At 44.4% G+C, this 22732-nt stretch overlaps 4 protein-coding genes across 5 annotated transcripts; 3 read left to right on the top strand and 1 right to left on the bottom strand.

The window, feature by feature from the left end:
* The first annotated feature begins 1753 nt into the window (after positions 1 to 1753).
* Positions 1754 to 2662, top strand: LOC101766403 (anaphase-promoting complex subunit 15). Its single transcript, XM_004952902.4, has 2 exons — positions 1754 to 2061; positions 2193 to 2662. Exons 1-2 carry the CDS (start codon positions 1924 to 1926, stop codon positions 2343 to 2345), a joined length of 291 nt encoding a protein of 96 aa, XP_004952959.1. The 5' UTR covers positions 1754 to 1923; the 3' UTR covers positions 2346 to 2662.
* Positions 2663 to 3647: 985 nt separating this feature from the next.
* LOC101765996 (inorganic phosphate transporter 2-1, chloroplastic) lies at positions 3648 to 7222 on the bottom strand. The gene is made up of 3 exons (XM_004952901.3): positions 6210 to 7222; positions 5032 to 5223; positions 3648 to 4845 (listed from the first exon to the last, which is right to left on the bottom strand). The coding sequence occupies exons 1-3, from the start codon at positions 6915 to 6917 to the stop codon at positions 4027 to 4029; spliced, it is 1719 nt and encodes a 572-aa protein (XP_004952958.1). The 5' UTR covers positions 6918 to 7222; the 3' UTR covers positions 3648 to 4026.
* A 2436-nt stretch (positions 7223 to 9658) lies between these two features.
* On the top strand, positions 9659 to 17158 carry LOC101765584 (copper methylamine oxidase-like). The gene is given in 13 exon segments (XM_012844159.2): positions 9659 to 10182; positions 12250 to 12359; positions 12443 to 12748; positions 13123 to 13235; positions 13346 to 13676; positions 13769 to 13984; positions 15025 to 15261; positions 15437 to 15622; positions 15932 to 16072; positions 16237 to 16275; positions 16277 to 16506; positions 16593 to 16674; positions 16800 to 17158. Coding segments are annotated over 13 exon segments (2214 nt in total). The 5' UTR covers positions 9659 to 10076; the 3' UTR covers positions 16917 to 17158.
* Positions 17159 to 18434: 1276 nt separating this feature from the next.
* Positions 18435 to 22574, top strand: LOC101765180. Of its 2 annotated transcripts, none has more exons than XM_004952900.2 (3): positions 18435 to 18776; positions 19882 to 20911; positions 21308 to 22574. In XM_004952900.2, the coding sequence occupies exons 2-3, from the start codon at positions 19943 to 19945 to the stop codon at positions 22163 to 22165; spliced, it is 1827 nt and encodes a 608-aa protein (XP_004952957.1). In that variant the 5' UTR covers positions 18435 to 18776; positions 19882 to 19942; the 3' UTR covers positions 22166 to 22574. The 2 variants fall into 2 exon arrangements, with proteins under 2 accessions (XP_004952957.1, XP_012698013.1); XM_012842559.2 differs by having other exon boundaries at positions 18435 to 18781.
* The last annotated feature ends 158 nt before the right edge of the window (positions 22575 to 22732 follow it).

Here is a 22732-nt window from a genome sequence, read left to right as displayed (position 1 = left end):
CAGGGGTGTAGCCTGAAACTCACATGGAGATCAGACCAGACGTGGGGTCCCATGTGGGGGTGCATCCCTGGGTCCGGGTAGTTGTATTCCTAATCATTGACTTTACTAATCGAGAGGTTGTTAGTACGACCTGGACAGTCGTATGATGCTGGTGATCAGGGTACTCTCCTGCAGGATGTAATGAGATCCGGATCGCCGCAATTCTCGGTTATGAATGCACTTGATCGCTGTTAAGCTTCGTAGCATGAACTCATGCGATATAAAATCTTCTGTTGCCAAGTACTGTATGATTTATCAGCTGTGAATGCTTTTACTTCTGTCATCATCTAGAATGGTTAGGTAATAACTTAACTAAAATAAAAGATAAAATTAAGGCCTCACTCGTAGTAAGCTTTTTCGGCAAAAACCGTGTCAACCAAGCACACCCAAAGACTGACATGCATTCCAAAGAAAAACTATTATATTGGTTAGTCGGGTAAGACTTGCTGAGTACCCCGTACTCAGGGTTTTCCCCTTGTGGTTATCTTTCAGAAGCTCCACAGGAGGCTACCGAGGAGGAGACCCCGAAGACCTAGAGTGTTGATCTGAGTCTCTCAATACTCTAGAAAACCATGTATCGGCGCATCTTCTCCCAAACCGTTTATGTTTAATCTTAGAACTTGTCAAACTCTGCATCACTAAGTTGTCTCAACTTATGTCTTGTAATAAATCGTACCTCTTAATTATGTATGTAAAAATGTAATGTTTGTTGATATTATCCCATCGCGGATATTATCCTGATGTATGGTTATGAGACACGCCGTGGATCCTTTGAGGAGTCCTAGGGACACTCGACGGACTACCGGACTTACGCTGTTTTAGGTGCGTTTCGGATAATTACTGTTCCGACAGCAATTAGGCGCACTTAAACCAGCTTAAGTTGGGCGGTTCCGCCACAATGTACCTCTGTATTATCAATTTTAAGTGCTGCTCGCTTGTATCAAGCGCCGGTGTGCATGAGTTGAATACACAGGAGCTCAGATGTTACCCGATGCCTCGATGGCGTTGTTCCCCTTTGATGTAAATGCAAGTTTTGTTGATTCCGATGCTAAATAGTACTGTATTAGCATAGTAGCTACCCCAAAAGTATATATTCATGTATGTGAGTACTTCGTAAAGATGTATAGGGCACGCTTGTTTGGGTTTTCTGAAAAAAAATGCTGCAGACTTTTGATTCCGAAAAACCAATAATAACTTTTAGAAAATGTATTTAGTTTTTTTAAAAAAGCTACGAAAATCTAAAAAGCTGATCTTTTCCAACTTTCCATATAAATTCAACTTTTCTGAATTTTTCTTTTTTCGTAAGTTGCACGTTGTTTTTTGAGTTTCTACTTTTCATGCTGAGAAAGCGTTAAAAAATTTAAGCAAACATGTGTCATGCATATCTTGATTATTTACTACCTACTTCCATATTGTCAAGAGTAATCTATGTGATATCTAGTTCTCTTAATTGGAAAAGGCATCACACGGATGAAGCAATTGTGTCATGTTGTAATCCTACATTTCAAAATTTTCAAACCGTCATAATAGAACACAAATTATTATTAATATTATTCTAAACTTTGCATATAATCAAACTATAATATTTTCCAAAATGGCAATTAGATATTTCACCTTTAAGGTCACCAGTTAGGCAATCTAAAAACTAGGTTGGCAAACTGACCAAATTATTTATTTTTTTGAAGCATTAGCAGCTTTTCATACCACCAAGTGTGCTTTTCGGACCAGCAGCTTTGGAAAAGCTTCAGCTCTCCAAACAGGGCCTTAAACATAGTGGAGGTTCCGCCGCCGCCGCCGCCGCCGCCGCAAGTCCTCCTGCCTGCCTGCCTGCCCCGGTTGCCCAGTTCCCCACAGCCCAAGCGAAGCCGCGGCAGGGAGCGGAGAATGCTCCAGTTCCCTGCGCTGATGCGGCAGTGGCCGTCGCCGCCGCTGATCCCGGCGTCCACGCTGCTTCCCGTGCCGGCTACCTCCCACGAGGACGAGCTCCTCCTCGCCATGGCGGAGTCCGACCTCGAGGATAAGGTGCCGCTCTGCTCTCCATTCCATTCCCCGACGCTCCCTCCCCTCGATTCCCCTCGCCTTCCGCGCTACCCACGTGACGCCAAAGGGATAACTGACGCTTCCCTTCGTTTCTCCCTTCCCCGCCGCTCCAGCTGAACGAGATCCGGAAGGCCAACAGCAACCTGGTGATCATCGGAAAGCCCACGGGCGACACCAAGGAGGAGTACGACGCTGAGGTGGAGGACGACGACGCGGACAACGTCGAGGAGTCCGACGGCGACGACTTCGACCAGGAAACTGGCTGACCCCGTGCGGCTCCTCCGTGCTTTGCCGGCGGCCTGGAGCCCCGCCGTCCCCGCTGCGCTGTCTGTATTTCGCGATCCCCGATTCGCTCCTGCTATCTGGATGTGCTGTGTAGCCCTATCCTGCTGCTGCCTGTTATGAGGATTTGAGCAAGTCCCTTGTCATTTCATTCATGTGGACCTTGTGTATGAAATTAGATGATTAATGCTACTTGGTCTTGTCTAAAATCCAGACACTAGTTTAGTTTCCTCACTCTGCGCCAGATGCTGTTACTTCTTCACTTTGTGCCTAGAGCCCTAGACTAATTAGTCCTTGACAAGTTACTGTTTGTTTTTTCATTGCGCTTTTCTGGTTACAATTTCCTATATGAAAATTAGGAAGCCCATACTTTTGATCTGATTAACGGAAAAGCGATTCCCCAGATTGAAGATGGAGCTATCAGTAATATAAGAACTACACACGAATATGGTGATAGTAAGGTGTCACTAACCTGGACATCCACGCCGAGGAATCATTAAAAAGAACATATTGTCACAATGAGTCACCTAGTAGAAGAAGTTGTAATATGAAGTATCTGGTCTTGCACATGGTCAGATGTCTTTTAAATTTTCAGTGACTTGCTTGTTGAGAATCTCTAAACTTGACCACTGACTTTAGTTTCAGTTCTCTAATTTAATGAGGCCAGTTTCTGTGTTATTCGGTATGTGTATTTTTAAGCTGGAAATATCGATTATGTCATGTCTAGTCTTCCCCGTTCTCCTTTTCTGAAACCTCTGTTAGTCTGTGTATGTGTAAACTTTCAATTAAAAAATTGATGACCCTAAGTTCCATTGTTTACCACATAAAACATGATGTGCAACACAGTATGTAATAGTTGAAATTACTAATGTTTCCAGTCTTCCGTTGCAAACTGTTCTTTTGTTTCCTGTATTATCTGTCACCTATGATGTTGCATTCTTAGGCCTGTTTGTTTTAGCTGCAACTTTTAAGCTTTTTTGAAAGGCTGCTGCTGGCTTTTTTGTTCTGAAAAGCCAATATTAGCTTTTAGAAGATGTGTTTAGCTTCCTAGACTCAAAAAGCTACGAAAAGCTGAGAAAACTGAGCTTTTCAGCTTTCCATATAAACTCAGCTTTTCTGAGCTTCTAGCTTTCCGGAAGCTGCACGAGAAGTTCACTATTTGTTTGAGCTTCTTTTCATGCTGAGAAGCTGCAAGGAAGCTCAAACAAACAAAGCCTTATCTGTGTTCAACTTGCTTTTACACTATAATTTCCTACAGAGAAATAACTCTTATAAGGATGATTGGGTGGTATTGAACAAAGCTGCGTGATATGATTACAATTTACATGAAGAAATTAACAAATCATTGTCTATTATGTATAATAGCTCTACAAGAAGTTACAGTATTCGACCTTGTGATCGACACAAGGTAGTACGGAAAGTTGAAAAATCTGGAGTCTGTACCATGATTATTTTGCTGGAAAACCTTTTTCCTAATTGCACTCAGTTGCAAAGGAAATGATTATTTGCTTTTGGAAATTCTTGTAAAGTTCTGATAGAACTTTTAAAATTAGCTTATCTCTTCACTTTTGAAAAAAAAAGAGAGAGCCTTTTCCACCGATCAAAATTCATGAAGTGATAATGCACTGTAGCACTTAAATTGAGTTCTTATGTTTCACAATCCACTCACATAAAGTATGCCAGAATCTTGGTTAGGATCGTTGTGTAGAGGACACATAGCACGGCACCAGCTGGAATTGTGACCAACCAGGAGACCACAATTTCGCGAACTGTCTCTACTCTGACTCTGTTGAGCCCTCTTGAAAATCCGACACCCATCACTGCTCCAACAAGTGTATGTGTGGCAGAAATTGGCAAACCAAGCTTTGATGCAAACAAGACCACTGAAGCCGCTGCAAACTCTGCCGCGAAGCCCCTAGTTGGTGTCAGTTCTGTGATTTTCTTGCCAATTGTTGCTATCACCCTATATCCCCACATCGTAAGACCTGCAACAATTCCAAACCCGCCCCAAGCAAGAACTTCAGTAGGTATGACTATCTCCGCACTGCTTGCCACACCTTGAAGAATGGACAAAGCTGCAGCCAGGGGCCCTATGGCATTGGAGACGTCATTGCCTCCATGAGCAAATGACATGAAGCATGCTGATAAGACCTGCAGGTAACCAAATACACCATACACGATCTGCAATTGAGCTCCTGTAGGGCCAGCAATGTCCGAAAGAAATCCAACCTGCTGAACATTTGACTTATCAGCAGATGCTATCTTTTCTGCTTCCGAAGACAGTAGCTCACCTAACTGTTTTTGGATCACTCGGGTAACAATGATGGCTCCTATTGCCCCACATGATAATGCTTGCAGGAGAGCAATGGGAAAGACTTTACTGAGAGGAAAAGCAGCAAACGAGATTGCAGTGACACCAGTAAACACTGCAATTGGTGCAGCAGCAGCTGCAGCCTGGCCTGGATTTGGCGCACTGTATACAAACTGAAGTGAAAATTGGTCAGTAAGAAATTAACCTTTGCATCTTTTGCGGAACAGTTTTTATGCTCTTTATTTATGAAATTTAGAATCTATGCTCATTTGGTGTATTAGAGGTATGCATAACTGTTGAAGTGAACCTGTCCTTTTTTTGTCATTTATCTTATAAAGTAAGTTTACTCTAGCACTTACCCTGCGTATGCACTTGTAAACAAGAAAAGAGACTGCTGCACCCATCAAAGGGGAAATGACCCAAGATGAAGATACTCTAGCCAAGGAGCTCCAGAAAACTGCATTCACCCCTCCATATACAAGCCCGAAACCAACCATGGCCCCAACAATACAATGTGTAGTTGAGACAGGCCAGCCATATGATGAAGCAACCTAAGAAACAGCATGGGTTAATACACATAGATTCTTATAATTTATGAATGTCCTTAGATGCTTCCTATTCCTTGTAAACGTTAGGACTCTGCATTCTCAAGACTAAAGACTGAAATATTGGCAGAGGCATTTCATCCAATGATGATAAAAGCTATTTCGGGAAGCATGTTGCCTGATTTGTATTCTCATCCAAACATGTGAATATCATAACTTCATTCCTTAAATAGATGTGAATATTTGAGCAAACTTCTACTTGCTACAAACTTTGAGATGCAAGGTTCTTCAAATTTTGTTCGTTGCTGCTATGTTATTAGTGAATGTTGTCCAATGAGTTACCTCATCTATTTTTTTATGTACCTACTATGCCGTTGTAACTGATGAAGTGCTAGACAATTTCCTCTGAGAATTGGAAATGAAATGTGTACTTAGTGTGGAAGTGTGCATTGGTCTAAGTCTTCATTTAACTAAACTAACACGCACATATCAATAAGGTGAAAGCCATGCTGTAGGTACATGGTTGGTTCATCTGTTTAAGTTGCTGGTTGCTTTCCCTTTACAGAGTTATATCTAGTCTCTTAAGTGCATTCCCTTTGCAGAGTTCTTACTTTGTGGTTCTTATGACAAAGGTATAGATGGACTCTACTGAGTACTTGAGTTGTATATTAGTATTCTGTGATTTGATCCATTCGCGTCTGAATGGTTTTCACATATTAACCTTCATATTAAAGATGCAGTTAGACACTATAAATTGTTGGCAAGATTTACTAGCTTCTATGAATGTAAATCTATGAATTTTCCATATCAAATTAATCATGCAATTCTAGTATTAATCATCTCACTGATACTACATCCTAAACCTTCCTTATTGTAGGCTGAAGATCAACTGGGTGATGTCTCAGTAATTCTGTGATCCTTATGGCCGTTGAGAAGACTGAATGATCTGATTTACTTGGTACAGCAGAGCTCAAAAGGGTGATGGAACATACCTGCAGCCATGTGCCAGCGGCAGCAAGGGAGGATAGCAATCCAGCGAAGAGCAGAGAGTCCTTTCCTTGGAAGACAGATGCAACCAGTATGCCCTTCTGCATGGTGCTGGTGACATGGGTGCCCATAAGGAATGCACCAGAGAACTCTAGCACCGCTGCAGTCAGCACCGCCTGCCGGAGTGTCAAAGCCCCAGATCCCACTGATGTCCCCATGGCGTTTGCCACATCATTGGCCCCAATATTCCATGCCATGTAGAACCCTGACAAAAGTGTCAGATATGCCAATACACTCATCTTGAAGGTTCCACGACAGACCAGTGAGCGCATCGCCAGTGGCACGGTGAGGGCAGCGAATGCAGTTGTCATGGAGATCGACATCGCCATCCTTGGTGAGATATGGAATGCCTTGGCCATCTCCGACATCTCGCATTCCCCGTTCTGCTCCTCCCCAGCCTCTGCCTCATCGGGTTTCGTTTTGGAGCCATCATCAGCATCGGCAAAGGAGGACAGCGTGGCACGAGGGAGGTTCAGGTGCGATCGCAGCGTCTTGGCATGTGTCACTCTGGCCGAAGGGAAACACCTCAGGCTGTGAATGTTGGTTGGCAGCTGAGCAACGGGCTGACGGAGCAGGAGAGCGGCTGCCGCAGCCCGCCCTCCTGCTCCAGCGTGTGCTCGGGCGATGGAGAAGAACGGAGAGGATTGAGACATTGAGTGGCGGAAGCAGAAGAGGGGGTTGATGAGTTGGGGGCAGCAAGAAGAAAGAGATGAGACTGAGGAGGAGAAGGGGTAGCGGTGTTCATAGGAGTCTGAGAAGAAATGAGCACGTTTATGTGGATGGAAGTAAGAGCTTTGATTCTGTGGTGGCCCCAACCCAAGCTGAGACGAATGGTTGGTGGATAAAATGGGTGGTGCAAGGGGATATGAGCAAGATTCCTGCCTAATCCAAAACTTGGGGTCGCAGTTTGCTGCCTGACTGTTTTCAGTTGCATGATCACCTTGGGCTCCCCTTCGCTCAGCCCGTTTTCAAAAGATCTAGTTCTATGTTTTTTTCTGCTGTTTTGTCTCTGCTATGTTAGCCCGTTTTCAAAGATCTAGTTCTATGTTTTTTTGCTGCTGTTGAACATTCATGGATTCTGAAATATTTGTTGTGTTCCTTGTGGCCTGTGGGCTTTCCTATCTGGTGCTATATATCCACCGTGGGCCTGTGCGCATTCAGCAAATTGATGCACCATGTCAAGTGCTCTTATTTGCACTCGGTTTACTGTTCTTCAGTTCTCGTGATAAACAATTTTTTTTGTGCTGTTCTTATAGCAGCTGCTTTGCTACCACAGTGTCTAGATTCTCCATTGGCCACAAATATTTACCAGCACTGCAGGACTGCATAGCAATTGAGTGAATTTTCATGGGTATGTTTCCTCCCATAGGAAACCTGCTAGGCCTAAATGTTAATATGTGAACAAAACGGCTGTGGTCCAGGAATAAAGGTATGTGGTCTTGTCATTCGACATACTTGTGTGGTTGTCATTGAGATATCCTTTTTTTTCTCCGTTGGCCTCATGGAAATGAGGCTGCGGACAACAGAAAAGCAGGAGCAAGTTGTGCTACAACCCGCCAATAAGAAGAATCTGTGTCTTTATCAGAAAAAAAGAAGAATCAGTGGGGGTCTTTGTCCTGGGATCAGATATGGAATACTTGCGCTTGTCTTCTCCTATGCTTTGAAGTTTGAACTGCAGTCTGCAGGCAATACGCGCGGACTCGGGGATGGCCACTCTCTGGGCTTAGGCCGAAATCACTACTTGCATTGTATGAGTTGGGCCTGTTGCGGCTCAGGCCTCCACCATATTAGCCAATACTATTATTAGTTTACTCCGGATGTTTTTTTATATCTCGTCAGTCAATTTTTTGTACGTCTGATCTGATGTAAGCTTTGTGACTGGAGGTGATCTGTATTGCTGCTATTGTGATTGCTGGTCATGTTATTGCTGTCGTGGGCCAAACGTTACTGTGATTATTTCTGTAGGCTCAATTTCGGCCCATTTGTGATTGGTGATCATGTCACTGTTGTTCTGGGCCAAATGTTATTGTTATTGTTTCACTGTTCAGTTTTTGCCCAATTTCTAAGTAAAACTGTTTTGGCCTGTTCTCTCGTGCTTGTCGCCTTCGTCGTTATCGCCATGCACCGCGAGCCTCCAGGTCGCCAACGAGTTCGTGACGCGGCGCTCGGCGCCTCGGCGTCCCTAGGCTGTTGTTCCCGTGCCTGTCTGCGTTGCATACTTCACACTTGTATATGTCCAGCGCCACATACACACCAGAGTTCCAGTACCCGCATTTCATGATCGTTGAATTGCAGTTTGCTTAGTTCTCACTCCCGCTGTCGTCCCGTAGAGAATTTGGACAGTCCTAAATACGAAGCTGTACATTGAGACTATATAAAAACTACGATACAGGATGGTGTAGTCTACATGGAGGATAAGAACTAGTCGATGATTAGTAAACTACTCGTAGCAATTAGAGTAGGGCTCTCTAGTCGAATCCAACTAGTATTCTTGTAAACAACCGACCTGTAATCCTGCCCCCGGCAATATAAGACGAGGCAGAGACTTCCTCCAAACAAGTTCAACCAATACACATGACGTAGGGTATTATGCGACATAAGCGACCTGAACCTGTTTAAATCGTGTGTTTGAGTTCACCTTCAAATTCCTGATCTCGGCGAGCCCCACGCATAAAACACTACCTCGAGTATCCCTCGGTAGGTTGCCAGGTCTAAACACTGACACCCACCGCACCGCACATCACATCTATAATTGCACTTGTGTTTTGCTAAATTGCACTTGTGTTTGCTTAGTTCCCACTCTCACCGCACCGCGCATCACACTATAATTGCGCTTCATGTTTTGCTGAATTACAAGTTCCACTCCCACCGCACCGCACATCACATCTATAATTCTATATATATACTTACTAGTTCAATAAAAAAGTTCGGTGGTGAAGTACAATTTCATGGTGGTTTTGTGTGTCACCGCATGCATTATATTGCACCCCTTTAATTAAGTATTATATGGATTCTACCTTTTTTACTCTCTCCATCTTACTCTCTCCGTCCTAGAATACAACGTTTAGACTTTTTTAAAGTCAAATATTTTGAGCTTCGATTGCAAATAAAAAATAATTATAGAGATCGATAATATAAAAATAATGTTTATAGATTTATCATGGAACCAACTATTATATATGTAACATTTTCTATTTGAAATAAATTAGTTTTAAGATATTGTTGATCAAAAATTTGAAAATTAATCTTTGAAAAAACGAAACATAGCCATAATTTCGAACGAACGGAGCATATATTTTAAAAAAAACATGGATTCTACCAACAAAACGCCACCGCCGCCCCTCCCGTGCCAATAGGCCCCAAGCAACCAGCGCAGAGTACCGCGAGGCCGCAACGCACGCTGCGCGCAGCGCAGCGCGCCTGCGCCTTCCCCGCCGGCTGCCGCAGGCCGCAGCCAATTGCCAACAGCGCCGCCAGCTTTATAAAGCGCACGCCACGCGAGTGCCCACCAGGCCACTACTCCAGAAAGCGAAAGCAGGGCCGCCCCCACAACCACGCAAGGCCGCAAAACCCCCCCAAACCCCCTCCGTCGACGAGCGACTCCGCTTGTCCGTTTGCCGTCGCCGAGACCCGATCGATCCCCCACCCCCATCTCGCGGTCCGCGCACGGCCGTCTGAATCCCTAAACCCCGGTCGACGAGGAGGCGGTGGAGAGGAGGCGGAGGGCCTGGTGCCCGGTGCTGCATGTCAGATCGTGACTCCCGAGGAGCAGGAGGAGGGTACGGGCACGGCCAGGTCGCGAAGCCGCTCCAATGGCCGCAGCTGAGGAAAAGGCGAAGGTCGCGTCGGCACCCGGCGGCGGCACCGTGATGGCGGGGGACGTCGCGCCGCCCAACACCGCGAAGGGCTCGACCAAAGGTACGCGCGTGATCGGATCGCTGGCCTTCTTCCCTGCCTCTGTTTTTCCCGGCGGCTGTACGTATCATCATTTGGGTGCGCCCGTGCGTGTGCCGTCGATCAGGTGTCACGCTGTTCCCGTGCTTGCTGCCGGATTCGTGACACACGAATTCACCGGGCGCGTGAGGGACGATGCGGGATAGTGATTAGTTTTCGATTTAGATGGGGATCGGCAGTCATGGGGACAAAAATGTTTTGGCATGTCGCGTGACGCGGAAATGGATTTCGAAAGGCTATACCTGATGGTGATATCGTATTGGTCGCGATCACACTTGTGAGGTTCAGATCGTAGTGACGAAGTGATACGCCTTGCTATGATACCGCGGACTCTACTTATTTTCCAAGTTTGGTCATGCACGTGTGCCAGTGACTTAGTGGGTGGGGCACAAATGAGAGAGTAGATCTTAAAGTGGCTTTATATTGGTCTAAAAAAATCTGAAATGAAAGAGGCATCTTAGTTTGTGAGAATCTGTTGATCATGACAAACATCCATGTTGAAAGTTGAATGCATTTGTTTATTCACTCCAAAATAATTGTATAATAGCCCATTGAGAATGATGGCGCAGGCACTTTGAGTTGGTGATAGTGCCAACATAATTAAATCTGCCATAGCACAGTCTGTGTTTATAATGGGAACGGTACTTTTATCGCTCAGAAGTGAGGATGTAGTAGGATGTGTGAAATGTCTTGTTTTGGAGTCTTATAATGTAATGAAGGTGTGACCCTGTTGTTAAGTAGTATTTGAGTAACGGGACCACTAGAAACGTTAGAAACGTTTTGTATGGATCATGGCTCCACCAAAGCGGTGTGATGGTACATGAATGACTCAGCCACATCCAATGCACATACTTTAATAGTGGAGTGCTGCGGGTGGTGGGGCCTATGGGTGTGTTTGCTGCACTAGTGTCCATAGTACTCATGGGTGCTGATTGTGTCCAATGTGGGTCCATGTATGTCCAGTGTTTATTTGCTCCAACCTGCAGTTTTCTGTTCTATTTAGCAAGTTTTGTTTTGCTGGAGAAGGTAATGTTATCACAAGCTAACAACCCTGAACCTAATAGCATTATTTTTCTTTCAACAGACAGTAAGAAAATAAGATGAATTCTCATGTTATGGTTTTCTAAAATGAAAAAAATCAACTGGACCAAATGATAACAGGAACAATTTATAATATCTTTGTAAGGTAGCTTGGTTTAATTGAACTTGACTGTAATTCCAATAGTTGTATGATATCTGGTTGGCTTTTGACTCGTTTAACTCTATTTGTATTTCCACTTATCCTCTGAAGTGATGCACACCAGTGCTTTAGATCATGCATATGACTGTAATTATTTAAGTTTGTCCATGTAGTGAACCATGATGAACTTTTCGCTTGTAGCCGTTTCAGTTTTTTTCCTATGTTTTTGTCGATCTTGTCCAGTGACCTGTGATTTAGATTATCCCATTCTCTAAGTTTGTCCATGTAGCGAACAAAGAAGAGCTTTTCGCTAGTAGCTGTTCCATTTTTTAATGTTTTTGTTACATTATTTTTCCCTTCTATGTGTATTAAATAAATTGTAAATAAATTGATGAAAACCGTAAGCAAATGAAGATGGGAACATCATTTGATAGTGTCATAATTCTAAAAATTGCATATATACCATTTAGCTTCTCAGTTGCTACTAAGAGAGACCAACATGTAATGGTAAGAAGAATGTAAAAGATCCAATATCTAACAGCAAGCATTCTAGACTTAATTCACGGTTCCATGCATGTTGGCTGGTGTGCACTGTGCATATTTCAGAATTTTTCTGTTATTAGCTTTGTTGATGCATCCTTTTCACCCTTTGATTCCCCCACTAACTGAATGTCCATAAAATTCAAGTGGCAAAAGCTTTCTTGTGACATTCTTTCCATGTCACAACATATGCCAAATTGTGATGTCCAATCTGCTGAAATGTTTAAGTCTGTAACCTATGAAGGTTATCAAAACCATTATTCACTTCAATGTCAAATTGTGATGTCCAATCTGGATAAAAAACATTTCAGGGATTCCAATCATGGCGAAGGCACAGAGAAGCCACCCGTTGGACCCATTGTCTGCTGCTGAAATTGCTGTGGCTGTAGCAACTGTCAGAGCTGCTGGAAGAACTCCTGAGGTTTGCCAAGCTACTACATTTCTCTATGAAAACAGGAACACATGCTTAAAATAAATAATTTACAATCAAGTTACCAAATATAGGTACGAGACAGTATGCGCTTTGTTGAAGTTGTGCTCCTGGAGCCTGAAAAGAATGTTGTGGCATTAGCTGATGCATACTTCTTCCCACCATTCCAACCATCCCTGCTTCCTAGAACAAAAGGTGTTCCTGTTATTCCAAGCAGATTGCCATCTAGGAGAGCCAGGCTTGTTGTCTACAACAAACAAACAAACGAGACTAGTGTTTGGGTTGTAGAACTCTCTGAAGTGCATGCTGCTGCTCGGGGTGGACATCACAGAGGCAAGGTCATATCATCAGAAGTTGTTCCAGATGTTCAACCTGCAATGGTATGTTTATATAAATTGGTCATATGCTGTCTTTTTTCTGTTGACCATTTTACCCCATCATAGAGTCCATCTAGCACTGTTTAACATGTACATTGAAAATATTTAGTAATGATATGCATTGAGTTTTTGTATTTACCCGATAATCTCTTCTAAGTTATTGCTGGTAAACTGTGGCATTTGCCAATTAGAAAACTGATCCTTATTACCTGCTTGAATTGCATGGAATTATACGCTAGTCTTAAGTCAATACTAATGTGCCGCAAAGAAATATTATCTCATGCTCGTCCAATAATTAAGTCAAGTGCTAGCCTTAGTTGGATATTGCTTGTGTATTTTGCAGGACATTACTTTGATAGTGCTTGTGTGTTTTGCAGGACGCTATGGAATATGCTGAATGTGAAGCTACTGTAAAAAGTTATCCCCCTTTTATTGAAGCAATGAAGAAAAGAGGCATAGATGACATGGATCTTGTCATGGTAGATGCATGGTAAGCCAAACATAAATAATTTCTGTAATTGAATGCACTACAAAATATTATTGTTCAGACCTGGTAGCAATCTTACCCAAAACATGATCTTTGCTGCTAAAAAAAACCAGGTGTGCAGGCTACTACAGTGATGCTGATGCTCCCAACCGAAGAATTGGCAAACCTCTGATCTTTTGTAGAACGGAAAGTGATAGCCCTATGGAGAATGGTTATGCACGTCCTGTTGAAGGAATCCATGTTGTTGTTGATATGCAGAACAATGTTGTGATAGAGTTTGAAGATCGGAAGTTAGTGCCTCTGCCCCCACCAGATCATTTGAGGAACTACACCCCTGGTGAAACACGAGGTGGTGTTGATCGAAGTGATGTGAAACCTCTTATTATCAATCAACCTGAAGGCCCAAGTTTCCGTATCAATGGCTATTTTGTGGAATGGCAAAAGGTAAAAAGTGCGTGCTAGTGTTGATGCATTTGTTGACCCAATATTAAATTAGACCTGGTCTTGAGATTCACTCTTTGTATGTATCTTGCCAGTGGAATTTCCGTATTGGCTTCACCCCTAAAGAGGGTTTGGTTATCCATTCTGTTGCATACATTGATGGGAATCGTGGACGCCGACCTATTGCTCACAGGTTGAGTTTTGTTGAGATGGTTGTTCCTTATGGAGATCCAAATGAACCACATTATCGGAAAAATGCATTTGATGCTGGAGAAGATGGGTTGGGAAAGAATGCACACTCTCTTAAGAAGGTTTGGTGTTTTCTCTGTAGCATAAGTGGTCTTCATTTGATTTTTGGTGGCATATCTAGTACAAATATGAAAGAAACTTCCAGGTGTAATCATGCAAATAATCTTGATTAGTGTCAGGTATTGAGTAAACTTGCATTTCCATGATACCTCAGTGTCATATAGAAGGCACTCACTCTTGCCAAAAACATGCTCCTTTCAGAATGCATGTAAGTCAAAATTATCTTTTTTTAGAGTAAAAGGCATCTTGCCCTGCCCCATTTTATAAAAACAAGGCACCAAATTCACCGTTTGAGCGTTTACACGTTTTGAGATAACCAGATCAGCGCTCTACCTACCCTGCAGTACCAGGCAACACACTGATCGCACACATATAAGCACCAGTTGCAGGCTCTGAATACAGGCATAGCAGTTTGTCTCCCCCATGGGAGTCGCATGAACCACTTCCTGCAGGCTCAAGCAAGCAGCCACATCGCGCCTATTTTGATCTTCTTCATGGAGCGCCTATTGTCCCTGGGGTCTTTAAGATAATAAGTCAAATTATCTTAAAGACTAACAATGCCTTTATGAATATCTAGATCAATTATATGCAAAATAATATTAGTGGAGTTCTGAAATATACTTTCAGAATATTATATTTCATTATGTTTTATGAAAAGAATGCGATACAAGTTAGTGGTTAAAGTAATGTTTGAACATTGTTCCACTGTTCAAACACTTTTTATTGACTGAAGCATTGAATTTTCATGATTAACTTTATACCTCTATTAGGATAAATACTATGATCAATTTAGTTTGCCATTTTCTAGGAATTCCTGCCTTTTTTTGGTTTGTCCTCACTTAAATTAAGTTTGAAAATTAAATTGCACTGCTTTATCAATTGCTCTAGGAACTATCTTTACCAAATTCTCATAGGAACTTTTGAGATTATTTTTTCTTTTTGCACTAGGCAAGATGCTTTCCAGAACTGTGCATCTTGCACTCAATGCCTTGATATGCCTCCTGGTATGTTTGTCTAACTATATTCTATTATTGATTTGTAGGGATGTGACTGTTTGGGATTTATAAAGTACTTTGATGCACATTTTACAAATTTTACTGGTGGTGTGGAGACCATTGAGAATTGTGTTTGTTTACATGAGGAGGACCATGGAATACTTTGGAAACACCAAGACTGGAGAACTGGGTTGGCGGAAGTAAGACGATCAAGGAGGCTTACTGTATCATTCATATGCACAGTTGCTAACTATGAGTATGGATTTTACTGGCACTTTTATCAGGTGAATACAAATGTTAACTTGCCTTTTTTCTGGTAGCACCTGCTGTATTTATGGTTACCTGTTATGTAATTCAGTTCTGACTTTTTTTGATTGAAGGAGCTTGTGTCCAACTTTTGTTGTGCATTGCATCATAATTTATCTATATACTTATCCTTTTCGTTCTTTCTGGTTGTAGGATGGTAAGATAGAAGCAGAGATAAAGCTTACTGGAATTCTTAGCTTGGGAGCTCTAATGCCTGGGGAACAAAGGAAATATGGCACAACTATTGCCCCTGGTCTGTATGCACCAGTTCATCAGCATTTCTTTGTTGCCCGTATGGACATGGCAGTTGATTGCAAACCCAATGAGCCTTATAATCAGGTAGGTTGTTTGTCAGCCCTCTCTCATAGGTTTAATCATGAGATAATCAAAAGTTCCATTTCGAAATCCTCAAATCTGAATTACACCCGTCATCTACTTCCTCCATGATAATGGGCCATACCCTTTTTTTTTTCCTTTTTGTTTATTATCACATTATTTCATCGACGTCTTAGCAGTCCACTATTTATAGATGAAACTTGGCTGCTTAAAGCTTAATTGAACTTTAATCTTCACAAAGAAAATACCTTTTCCCCCCTTCACCTCATTTTACCAACTACTTTGGATACTATTGCTTCTCTTCCATTGCAGGTGGTTGAGGTGAACGTTAAAGTTGAAGATGCAGGCCCAAATAATGTGCACAACAATGCTTTCTATGCTGAAGAAAAGCTTTTGAAGACTGAGCTGCAGGCAATGCGTGATTGTGACCCCTCATCTGTGCGCCATTGGATTGTAAGAATGCACGCTAGATGTTTTCTCCCCTTTTCTCTATCTTATTTCTTTTTCCTTAATCATAGAAAGAATGCACGCCAATGTAAGCACAGATAACGTACGTGGATGTGAGTCTCAAATTCTGGTGATACTGACTCTTTTGTTCTTTATTATGGGTTAATCAGGTAAGAAACACAAGAAATGTAAACCGCACTGGACGACCGCACAGGTTACAAGCTCATACCTGGTTCCAATTGTCTGCCACTGGCCCTACCCGAGGCCAAATTCTTGAGAAGAGCTGGGTTCTTGAAGCATAACCTTTGGGTCACATCATACAAAAACGATGAGATGTTCCCTGGAGGTGAGTTCCCCAACCAGAATCCGCGCATCGACGAGGGCTTAGCTACGTGGGTGAAGAAGGATCGGTCCCTGGAGGAAACCAACATTGTTCTTTGGTATGTTATGAGGACCTGCTGATTGACATTGAATATCCATGTGATTGTCTAGTTTCTGAATCCCATACTACACCCTACAACTACAGGTATGTTTTCGGGCTCACCCATATCCCAAGGCTGGAAGACTGGCCCGTCATGCCGGTGGAGCGGATCGGCTTCATGCTCATGGTACCATCTCAGCTCTTTCGACATTTTTCTAGAGGATTCTGTTAATGTTCTGTAGAAAATAGGCCACCTTCTTGTCCACTTTAGCACGATAGCATGGATCTGAAAATCGTTTTCTGTTTGTCCAGCCCCATGGATTCTTCAACTGCTCGCCTGCTGTTGACGTTCCTCCTGGACCCGACGCGGACGCCAAGGAAGCCGAGTCGCCGAAGGGCGTCCATACCGAGCTGATCTCCAAGCTATGAGCTCCGTGGCCAGCAAAAATCGTTTGTCGCCCCCCATTTGATTCTTTTACCTTGAGGATGCTCCAATAAAAGTTAAAATCAGTGGTAGTTCCTCCCCTGTGCCACGCTTGCTGTGCCCAGCTGCCTGTGCTGTTAAAACTGGTTGTACCTTGGCATGGTCCAACTCCAACTCCAACAGCTAGCCACTGGTACTGATTTGTGGAGTAAATGATAAATAAATAGACCGAAATCAGCTCAGGGCACTCTCATCGTACATGAGTCACGATCACTTTGCAGCTCTGTACTGGAGCGTACATTACTCCAAATGGGCTCCGGTGGCCCGGACGTGGCGCAATGTCACTGTGGACAACCATTGCCTGTGGCACTGTTGACTGTTGAATGGTCCTCGCCCAACAGGCCAACAGGCAGTGCTGCCCTGCTTGCATTTCTGCTGCATCGCAAAGCTATACATATTTTTTCAGGTGATGACCGATGCAAGTGCTTTGGTTAGCAGATTAATCAACAACAGCCCGTAATCCACCGCTACACAACAGACGCACCGAGCCAGATGCCCAAACATGGCGGCGAACGCAAAAGCGCGAGACCAACCCGTATTTTTACCTGGAGCTCCATGCTCCTCGCCCTTTGTTTACGCCTTTCTATGCGGCATTACCCCCTCCGTTGTGCGCAAAAAAACATGTCAGCATCAGCAGCAAAAAGCCGCGGCATCCCAGGTAACCTGCCCACCTTGTCGCCATTACGCTCGCACGGGCCGCGTCCCAGGCTCGCGGCGGCGGCGGAGGACGGGGATTCAAATCGGATTAGCGCCAAACTTGGGCTGCCGCCCTGCTCGGCTCGTACTATCGTTCCGCGATCCATGCGTAAACCGTCCTTTCTACTACGGGAAATGCAGTGTCGCGCAAATAATTGCCGCGTGCATGTGCTCCGACCGCCGCGGTTGTGCGTGAGGGCCGGCCTTGGCCGTTGCGGCCGCAATGATTTGGTTTGACGGGATGGGGACTCACTCGTAGATCATGGATGGACCCCGCTGCCGCTGCCGCTGCCACAGCGCCGGTACGGGCCCTGTCGGCGGCTCGGCGCTGGCATCGGCAAGCCGCGCCGGCCGGGATGCCATTGCCATACCACCCCACGCACGCCCGCGCACGGGAGCAGCGTGACGGAGCGGAGGGGCGGGACCTGGGGGAGGGGACCCTGAGCCACCCATGAGGGACACCCCGCACCGGTGGTTTTTTTTTTTTTTTGGATAAAGGACCGCACCGGTGGTTGGGTGGCGAGGCCCCGCCCGTCGCGCGCCTAGCACGGTGCACGGAGCTGGCACGTCACGTGGCCGGACGGACGGACGCGTCGACCACCGCGCCGGGCACGGCGTGTGGTGGCCCGCGGGCGCGAACCCTATCGCGGCCGTCGATGGGCGCACGCACGCGGGATGGGAGCTCGGGAGCCCCACCTCCGCGGGGCGGGGCCGCAACATCGAGTCTGACTCCACCCGCACCGCACGGCCCGTCCCGTCCGCCCGTCGCGCTCAAGGCCTCGCGCGTCACGCCCCCCGTCCTCCCCATTCCGCCCCGCTCACCCGCATGCACGCACGCCCTCCTCGCCGCCGCTGCCGTGGTCTCTCGTAGAGGAGGAGATCCGCCGGTCCGCCCCAATCCCCTCTCCGGCTCTCCCCCACTCGGCCACTCCCACGGCCCGCCGCCCCTCCGCCCCTCCCCGAACCCTACCTAGCTCGGCCGCCTCGCTGCCCCGGCAGCACCAGCACCACCCCGCGCCGCGCCGAGCCGAGCCGAGCCGAGCGGGGGCTGCGCGAGCCGGCGGCCGCCATTGCCGTCCGACGGCGGCCCACCACGTTGGAGTGTGCTGGTAAGGTGCCATTTCTATAACCAGAGTAATTCAGGCCATATTGAGGTGCGGAGAGCTCAGATTGGGAGTTGAGGTTCGAATTACGGCCCAGATTTTTTTAAATCTCCTGCTGCAAGCTCTCGTGGTAACCAATTCGGAGCTCGTGCTCGTAGCTGGGAGTTCGAGTCGAGCCTCTCGTCGCGATTTTTTGAAAAAAATTGAGTTGCGAGTTCAAATTTCCGGATGTAAGCTCAAAATGTGAGCTGAAAGCTCACTGTTCAATTGGTACTCTGTCTATCCTAGATGCAATTTGAAATGGGGGAAGGATAATGAGAAGTTTTGGGGGTATGGGAGTCAATCAATTAAGATTTCTGCTGGTGACACTCTGTGAGTTAATTCGTGCGAAGGAGACTTCTGTATCAACCCCAGGGAACAAAACCGAGATCCACTCAAGCAAATTAGGCTAGAAAAGAGTAGCAAGACAGCTGATTGGTGAACTTCGAAACTATTTCTGTAATCCAACAAAGCAGTGAGTTATGTGCCTTCTAGTAGAAACTTCAGTTGTTTTCAGTCGGTGTATGTCTTTATTGAGTGGTGATTCACTTCCCAGTTTTCATGTTCCTGAAATCAATAAGACCTATTGAATTGATATGATTTTGTTGAGGTTAAGTCAGTTCTATAAATGCATTTACTCATGGTTTAGTTGTTAAAAATTCTTACTTCTTTAAGAACTTGAACCAGACAACCATTGTTTGTACAGTAGCTGCACTAGGCACAAGTTAGACTCGATCATTCACTTTTCCGTAGTTTGTCATGGGCATTGAGTCATTGAAGTCTCTACTGCTTGTTCCTCAGCGTGTCTTGCTTGATTTTGCTGAAGTTGCTTGTCTTGCTCCCAATCCCATTCCCATTGGTTGCCAGAGCTGGCTATGTACCCACCAGATTTCAATAGTCTGACATTCCCAAGTTATCAGAACATTAGGGGGAAGAAGATGTGTTATCAAAATTTAATAGCTGTTTGCCGATTGTTAAATTACTTTCTTACATTGATAATGTGCCCGGTCGCCCTTCACTTTGCTCATTGGAGAATATTGTTAACATCTGCTCATAATTTGTTCTGATGCAGTTTGAAGTACGGTTGTTGATGTTCTGATTAAGGAAGCTGATAGGATCAATTGGCTCTCATAATGGACAAGATACAATCTGATTGCCCTTATCCTGGATGTTTCTTCTGTGTTATGAAGGAGGCAAACCCTAGTAAACGAAGAGCAAGTGTGCTTAAGTTTTTTAGGGAACTTCCTTCTCAAGATGATGATGGTCAAGTTCTCCCTATTAGCGGCCTCTGGAACACTGCAATGGCTCACCCAAATGATCCTGAGTTCATCAACTTGGGCATATTTGAATGCATGGCAGCTCTTATATGGAAAGGGTTGAAAAACAGGCGCTGGCTTGCACATGATCAGAATATTTACATCCCATATTATGCAGCTCACATAATTGGATCCTATACGATGAATGTGGAGGAATTTGCAGAACGTGCTGTTCGTGCCGGTGTAATACCTCCATTAGTTGAACTTCTAAGAGGTAGGCTGACTTGGGTGGAGCAACGGGTTGCTGTTAGAGCTTTGGGGCATTTGGCTACATATCCTAGTACATTTCCCGCGGTTGCTGAGCATGGAGAAGTGCTTGAACTTGCCATTCAACTTGCTTCGAGCTCCTTAGAGATTGTGTACTCTCACTTTTACCAATTTGTGGATCGAAGACTTGGCTATCATTGCGATCTTCTTACTCGTGGCATGGGTGGTGTGGAAATGGAATCCCGCAAAGCTGAGGAATGGGCAAGTCAACTGCAGTGCTGGTCTTTGCAACTCATTAATTGCTTTGCATTTAAACCTGAATTCCTCCATGATATTTGCAAGGCTGATTTTCTTAACAAGTTACCTGGAATGTGGGGTGGACTTGTGAATGAAAACTCACCTGCTGGTGTTGGTTTGCTAAGAACAATATGCCAGAACAAGGTTGGTCGAGGTCATGTTGCTAACATTCCTGGTACCATCGATGCTTTATGCAACATTGCTCGTTCTTCAGATGACTGGCAATACATGGCAGTTGATTGTCTGATTTGGCTAGTGCAGGATGCAAATACTTGTCATATGGTAAGATCTTGTGAAATACATTTTGCTTAGTCATACTGTCATAGTATATTCCCTTTATGTAGGTTAATATGTACAGGTTATGTTTAAGGCCTAAGATGACAACTATGCACAGCGGCTTAGAAATGATGACTAGAGACAAATAGAAATAGCAGAGTTCCTCATAAAGAGGAAATAAGAGTATCTATACAATCTTTTAAAAACCAGCTTGGATTGTTATTCCTCTTTCTGGTTAGATGGTTCAGGATTATTATGCATGATGATTTGCTGAAAGCGCATTGTGCTAAAAAATGTATTTATGCTTTTTTTCTTCTAATTTGGTCTTGAATGCAGACAGCAACTAGCTGTTAACTGTAGTTTTGTTAGCTGTGGTCACTTAATTTTCTTCTCTTTGTGCAGGTTATAGATAAAGTTGCACCAACATTGATAGATTTAACAAATATTTCGACACTTGGTGATTATAAAAGGCTTGGTGACACAATTGTCACAGTCCTCCAAGAATGTATGCAACAGAGTGGGAACTCACGCAGTACAATTCGCACTCAGACCAAATCAGAAATTGACGAGCTCTTGAGATCCAAGCAAAGTTTGAAATTGGAAAAGAGTATGCCGAGGGAGGATCTTCATATAAAACAAGCTGCAGCATTGGTTGTGAAGTTGGAAGGCAATTCTCTGTTCTCTTCAGGGAATATTGCAGGAGCTGCAGAGAAATACTCTGAAGCACTTGCACTATGTCCAATGAAGTCTAAGAAAGAGCGGGTGGTGCTTTACAGCAATCGAGCTCAGTGTTACCTTCTCCTGCAGCAGCCATTGGCCGCCATAAGCGATGCTACTCGAGCATTGTGCCTTCATAGCCCTGTGAATCGTCATGCCAAGAGTTTGTGGAGAAGAGCTCAAGCGTATGATATGCTTGGTTTTGCAAAGGAGAGCTTGTTGGATGCAATCCTTTTCATAAACGAGTGCTCTCAGTCAAACGATCCTGACTTATCCCTGAAGCAAAACAAAGTTCCTGATTACGCTGAGCGATTGGTGAAGAAGCAGATGCGTGCCGCTTGGCTATTCAGGGAAGCATCTCTGAAGCATGGGGGTGTCCATTGTGAAGGAGATGCTAGCGATGCGTTTGGTCAAGAGGCTGATGACTCTGAGTGGGAAACAGCTAGTGAAAGCGATGCTGAGAATGATGTCAGGGGAGAAGGGGACGATGAAACTGAATGGAAGAATGATGGTCACCAGGAAGATTTCTGTGAGAAAAGCTGAGAAACATGTCTGGACTGTTTATGTGCCAATTAATATCTTTGCGACAAGATGTGCTGGTCTTTGGGAATGAAGGAAACTGTGCATTGTTTTTTCATTTTCTTTTTTGATTTCTCAAGTTTGGCAAAGAGGCCATAATTCTGGCACTCTTCTCTTCCCACTGGACATATCTGGAATCTGAAGGGAACGATCTTCAGGGTGTACTTGGTTTCTCGGTATACCGTGTCGAACCGTTGTGTGATGTAACAAGTAGATTTGTAGCTTGGGTCATGAACTCATGATGCTGTCATGTTGAAATTACCGTGCTGGGTACTTCCTCTGCTTGCCTGGTGAAACCTTCTAAGGGTGCTGTTGGGGGCAAAAATGCCAACGAAATGTGAAAAGAAAGAGGAAATGAAATCGAGTGCGTGTATGCCGTCATTGTGTGTTTGTTTTCCGTGCCTGGCACAAGCACATCAATGTTTTATGTATAACTAGTAAAGTGCACGAACATACTATGAATATTTTCATCCATACATTAGTCAAATAAAATAAATAAAAATTTGTCCCACGTGACTAATGTAATGCTAA

This window comes from Setaria italica, chromosome I, assembly GCF_000263155.2.
Source record: "Setaria italica strain Yugu1 chromosome I, Setaria_italica_v2.0, whole genome shotgun sequence".
Lineage (NCBI taxonomy): Eukaryota > Viridiplantae > Streptophyta > Magnoliopsida > Poales > Poaceae > Setaria > Setaria italica.
Note: the sequence above shows the minus strand (reverse complement) of the source record. Positions and strands in the feature narration are given on the sequence as shown.

Excerpts from the sequence above, each read along its gene's own strand:
- LOC101765180 (XM_004952900.2), top strand. The coding sequence starts at position 19,943 with ATGGACAAGATACAATCTGATTGCCCTTATCCTGGATGTTTCTTCTGT. Across the intron at positions 20,912-21,307 it reads ATGCAAATACTTGTCATATG|GTTATAGATAAAGTTGCACC; the intron begins GTAAGATCTTGT and ends CTCTTTGTGCAG.
- LOC101766403 (XM_004952902.4), top strand. The coding sequence starts at position 1,924 with ATGCTCCAGTTCCCTGCGCTGATGCGGCAGTGGCCGTCGCCGCCGCTG. Across the intron at positions 2,062-2,192 it reads AGTCCGACCTCGAGGATAAG|CTGAACGAGATCCGGAAGGC; the intron begins GTGCCGCTCTGC and ends CCGCCGCTCCAG.
- LOC101765996 (XM_004952901.3), bottom strand. The coding sequence starts at position 6,917 with ATGTCTCAATCCTCTCCGTTCTTCTCCATCGCCCGAGCACACGCTGGA. Across the intron at positions 5,224-6,209 it reads CCGCTGGCACATGGCTGCAG|GTTGCTTCATCATATGGCTG; the intron begins GTATGTTCCATC and ends GCTGTTTCTTAG. Across the intron at positions 4,846-5,031 it reads TTTACAAGTGCATACGCAGG|TTTGTATACAGTGCGCCAAA; the intron begins GTAAGTGCTAGA and ends TTTTCACTTCAG.